The sequence below is a fragment of the Athene cunicularia genome (genome assembly GCF_003259725.1).
Source record: "Athene cunicularia isolate RWA chromosome 19 unlocalized genomic scaffold, athCun1 chr19_part1, whole genome shotgun sequence".
NCBI classification, from domain to species: domain Eukaryota; kingdom Metazoa; phylum Chordata; class Aves; order Strigiformes; family Strigidae; genus Athene; species Athene cunicularia.
Window position 1 is genome coordinate 6,534,863 of NW_020799124.1, and position 5,548 is coordinate 6,540,410.

Consider the following 5,548-nt stretch of genomic DNA (forward strand, 5'->3'; position numbering starts at 1 on the left):
CCCCGCGACGGCGAAGCCTCAGGTGCGCATGCGCGGACGGCCCGGCCCGGGACCCCCCCCCGCCGCTCAGCCCTGGGGGGGACCCGGCCCCGCTTTAGGGTCTCGCCTGCGAAACGCTAAGAAAGAGTGGAAGCATGCGTTGAATCATGTGCAAAAACTTCTTATAATAAATTTTCCACGCACGCGTAGTTGAAAATTATTTTTTTTTCCCCACTGTTCCGGCTACTGTAAGTCTTTAATTTGGCTAAAATGGTGCTGTGTGCTAGCATCAAGTCCTTAAAAAGCTTTAAATTAATACCAAACTTATAATTAGGCTGATAGTTATAGGGCAGTTCTAAAAGCAAGTAGCCAATAAACATAGAAAACAAATTAAAGAGCAAATCTTGTCTTTCTACATCACACATAAAGTTTGTATTATTTCACTACGCAGTTTCCATTGCCATTTTATGATTTTTATATCATCACTCTCTACGAGTAAATCTAGCCTCTGATTTACTCTTACATGCATTATGCTTTAACATCAGTACTTTGTGGTGCCTCTTTAAAAACACTTTAACAAACACTTTAACCTACAATTGTCATCCTTTTAAAAAACAAGTTATACTTCAGACTACATATTTTTAATCACATTTTGATCTGACAGCGTGTTGAGTTCTTGAGCAACCCTCCAGGAGACTACATGTAAAAATGAAAAAACCTGACAACCTTCTGTGATGAATCAACCCTAGAAAAAAGAAGACATTTTCACAACTACTCAAGAAAAATCACAGGAGATACAGGGAAAGATTTACTTCCCCTGTTAGATACAGATGCAACACATTACCCAAACAGGAAACTCTACATCTTATAAACGTTTTATGTCTAGTTATTAGAACACTCATATCCCAAGTACTGAGGGTCAAGTTCCTTCACTGCCTGCCCAGATACAAGGCAGGATACAATACATTCCTACAGCCCTGGATCTGATTTCTCTTAATCTCTGCTAGGGATGAAGTTTCACATTTTACATTCACTTAAGCAGGAGTCAGATCTCAGGTTTCCTTCTGCTTTGAGGAGGTCCTTAATCAGCCAGCTACAATTACTAAGTAATTTACATAAACCTAAACCACTTCAACAAACATATCAACAAGAATAACTTACTGCCATATATTTAAGACACTTCCTCAAAGTCAGAGACCATGGTCACATTATTGACTTACACAGAGACATCTGAATCAAAGTAACTTGACATCTCAGCTTATTGATCTGTCACACAGGACAGTGCTTGAGGCCCTAGCATTCAGAGCAGTAGTTTTCAGTTTGAAGCACTGAAGAAAATTTACGTTTTCCATTCTTCCTGGACCAAATAATTTGCTAAGTTCAACTGGACTTTGTTAGGAGTTTGCAGGCAGCTGAAACTGATTTTGTGCAGGTGAAGGAAGTTAAAGGGCACATGATTTACACCACTCTGACAATGGATGGGAATACAACTGATAGCTTACTAGTGTAAACTGGCTCAGTTTTTTAAAGTAAGGTATCTTAGGTCAGAGGACCTCTGTTCAGATACACCTCTTTTAGCTTCTGATCTTAAACAAAGACCAATGACATAAGTAGACACTTCAAAAAAGGAGTTCTCATCACTGTAATATACCACTCTCTCCTCCATATAGGAACAGGGAATACTATCTCCACAAATGCTGGGTTTTGAGGCAGATGCCCCTTTAGATCTGAGTGAAAAGTCAGCAACACAAGGCTGCTCTAACAGCTGCACACTGAGTTTGCTTGATGTTCTGAAGACAGGACACAAGTTCTCCAGAGCTGCAGCAGGATAAAGTAAGCTTTAATCATTAACTGCTACGGCCTTCTAGTTTCATATTAAAGTAGCAGCAAATCAGTACCTGTATCTTTCCCAAAACATATTGGTTTTAGCTTTTCTGATGAGTCTAAATCTAATAACCATCTTTACTTCTACCTTTTTGGCTTTGTATTCTCATCAGCTTCTATTTCCTGCTGGCAGGTCAGAGATCCATCTCTCCTAGAACTAAATATTTCCTTTGGCCAGGTTACAAAGGAACCATGTTAAGCTACCCAAAATTTTTATTCTCACCTTACTGCCACTATAAAGGCAAGTGGTTGTGTTTTTGTTAAAGATTCCGAAAGTCAGAAGATATTGCAACGTGGTATGACTGAGACTGTAAGAAGAAATAAGGACACATGCAGGTAGCTGGTTTTAAAATTCTACACTTCCTTTCAAAAAGTTTAATAGCATTAAGTAATCCTACAAACCACAAAAGACTGTCTGAAATACAGAACAATCAAATAATATAAAGATGCTCCCACCAAACTTAAAGATTATATAGAGTTATATTCTTGTTATATTCTTGTCTTTCTCAACACAGAAATCATTCTAACAGGCTTTTGAAATTATCATGGCTTGGGGTAAAACTACATGCAACAAGATGAAGTGTTAACACTAAACTCATATTTTCTCTAATTTAAAGATTGGAGGTACCTATTAATCTGTAACATCTGTTCTTATAAGCAACTATATTTACTATTTATTTTGACTACAGATTTCACTGAAACATTTAACATACAACAGCAGGGCCAAACATCCCTGACAGAGACAAGCTGAAAAGCCCTCTGTTGAAATATTTTCCCCACTATTTGTCTGTTGAACAAACTTTAAGTTCCTGAAGTTTTTCACTTAGGTAGGTAGTATCGGCCTCAGTCAGATTTTCCGAATCTGGCAGATTTTCAAGGAATCTGGTTCCTGCACAGGGCTTTCCTGTTATTGGATCTATGACATTTCCAACCTTGAAAACAATTTCAGCCAGTTCGTGTTTCACATGTTTGCTCCTTCGCTCAGGCAAAGCTTTCAGAAGAACAATGTCTCCAACAACACACTGCTGCAATGGATCATGGGCAAAATAGGTTTTTCGTTTGTTAAAGAACTGTAGAAGGAAAAAAGGAAATCTTGGCATTAGATTTCAAAATTAAGCAATTGGCAAATATATAGTTAATATAAAACAAACTGAATTTCACTAAGCAGAAGTTAAGTCTTATATTTTTTTCTAAATGAGATTTAGTTTGGATCATGAAGAGAAATGCAAGTGTGCACTCTACTGTTTTTCCAAAGAAAGCACAGCACTACACTTCCCTAACAGTCTCTGGTCAGGATGTTGTTGCCAACTGAGCCTGCAGAAAAGGAGGTGAGGAAGAAAAAGCCAAGTACAAAAAGCTGTTCATAGTGAACATGTGGATACATGTAAAAATAAACTCTTCACTTAACATAGGTCGTCTTTCCTAGCATCACCACTTTCCACTGGCAGAAAGCTGCAGTCAGTGCCACCCTCAAGACAGCTGCCTTGGCTCTTCCAAGCTGAATGACTTTCCTGTCCAGTCCACAGTTTGAGAACTGATATTAATTCTTATTCATCCTAATATGTCTAAAGTTCATCAGGCCTGAAATCAGTGGTCTTTTAGTTTGTCATTTGAGAGTTTTCTTGCTCAATTCATTTTCTTTCATATAAAAATGCAATATTTATTCTTATTGGAACAGCAGAATTCATAATCTTTCTTTTAAGAAAGAAGTCAACCAGTTGTTCTACTGCATAAAGTATTGGACTGGGATCCACAAGACCCATTATCTAATCCTGACTCTACCCTTAACCTTCTGGTCACCAAAGGCAAGTTATTCCACCTACATGTACCATGGTTCCCCCATCTAAAAATGGAGAAAATACTAATTTTAGCCTCCCTGTTTGAAATGTATTGACAAAAAGTGATAAATAGAAAGCTTGTATAGCACAACACAGAATCAAATACTAAGTATGCTTACAGTTATTTGTACTGAAAAACTGCTACAAAATTTATTGTCAAGTTTCCAAACCAGAGCATACTCCAAATCAATATGAAAAATTAAATCTAAGGGTGAAACAGCAAGAAGTTACCTTCTCAACTGAGACCAAATGAAGTGCATTAACAAAGCACTTCAAAGAAATATATTTAGCAGATAATTTATAATGAAGTGTCCTCACAACACACTGCTTCGCATCCTTTGAAGTCATCCCCACAGCCAAATCATTATGCAAGTTCCTTAAGGAGTTTGCATTGTAAAGAAGTATCAAAAATTCTATCATAATAATATTATAATAAAACATTCCTTCACAAAGTACAAAAATCACCATGCAGGACAAGATGGAAACCAGCTTTTACCTTTAGTAAGTAAGGATCTAGCACAAGCCTTGTCACTCTCACTTTGGCAGTTTTCTGCATTTTGGTTCCTATTACTTTCCCTACTATCCATTTTGCATGGACAGCTCCACGTGGTACAGACATTGTTCATTTATGGTCATCCAGTGCCTGGCAACAAGCAAGCAGATATGTTATTTTAACAAAACAACCATAACCAGTTTCTGATCAATACCAAAATATGATTTCCATTTCAGACTAACAGGTCATTTTGTTGGAAAAGCAGGGCAGATACTATCAGTTCAAGACTCCATATATTGCACTACCTCAGCCTTGTTTTACAATGTAAGAAGGGATATGAGCATGGGCCCATTACCAGGGAAATCTAATTCAGGATGACAGTGAGGATGAGACCTTCGGCCACAAAGTCCACAAAATTCCTTCGAATCATACCAGCTGTCACATATACAATACAGAAACGTGTAGCTGTGGAAGTTAATATGAATTTAACTCAATACTCCGGCAGCTGATTCTGCTGGAGACCTGTTAATCAGGTCTGTATGTGACCAGAGCTAGCCCAGAGAACAGCCTGTAACTTTTATTCAGAAAGTCATTCTGTGTATCTCATCATTAGCTGAACTGATGAAATCTAAGTAGGGCAATAAGCTTCTCAAAGCATAAATGGCATATCAAAGAGTTGTCTGACCTACAGTAAGCATAACCACTTCTGAGTTAGTATTTTCCTGTAAGTAATTATACTCCCTTGTTTAATTAGGGAAAGCTTTCCACAGATAGTTAAGCATTAGAGGACTTGAACTAATATTAAAACGAATTAAGACTAATAACATTTTCTTCTCCCACCCAGCTATATACTGTTAAGCACAACTGACACTTGTTGAATTCTCCACCTATCCATTTTGTAAGATTGAATGACAGCTGCTTTAATGTTGCAACACCTCAAAAGAAACATTTAGGGATACAGAAGCACATCCATAGGGTGAAATGCTTCAAGCAGCAATGCTTAGGGTTGCTTTTATCATCCCTGACTCAGCTGTATGACACGCAGGGCTGCAGGAGAGTCAGTGTGAGGCCCTCCTGTAAAACAGGGCTCACCACCACCAGCTACACAGTGACCAGGCCGGGGAGAGGCAAACGTGTACAAAATAAGCACAAGGGAGCTACCAGGAAGGCAGGAGGCAGACAGCTAGGCCGGGTGTCTCTCACAGCGAAGAGGAAGCCTTCCGCCCGCCTCAGCCGGGTCTCCCCAGCCCTCCCCGCCTGGCCCAGCCTCAGCAACCACCCCAGCAGCAGGGCCGAAGGGGAAGGCCCGGCCTCACAAGCACCAGACCTCAGCCACGAGCCCCCCAGCCCCACC

General features: G+C 39.4%; 1 protein-coding gene across 1 annotated transcript in view; it reads right to left on the reverse strand.

Moving 5' to 3' along the window:
- Positions 1 to 2,204: 2,204 nt before the first annotated feature.
- The window catches only part of MRPS17 (mitochondrial ribosomal protein S17), a 3,481-nt gene continuing 137 nt past the window's right edge, over positions 2,205 to 5,548 (reverse strand). The window contains exons 2-3 of the mRNA XM_026861679.1: positions 4,198 to 4,344; positions 2,205 to 2,933 (exon numbers count right to left, since the gene is read on the reverse strand). Of these exons, the coding sequence (XP_026717480.1) occupies positions 2,643 to 2,933; positions 4,198 to 4,320 (414 nt within the window). The 5' untranslated portion in view covers positions 4,321 to 4,344 and the 3' untranslated portion in view covers positions 2,205 to 2,642. The remainder of the gene's footprint in view (positions 2,934 to 4,197; positions 4,345 to 5,548) is intronic.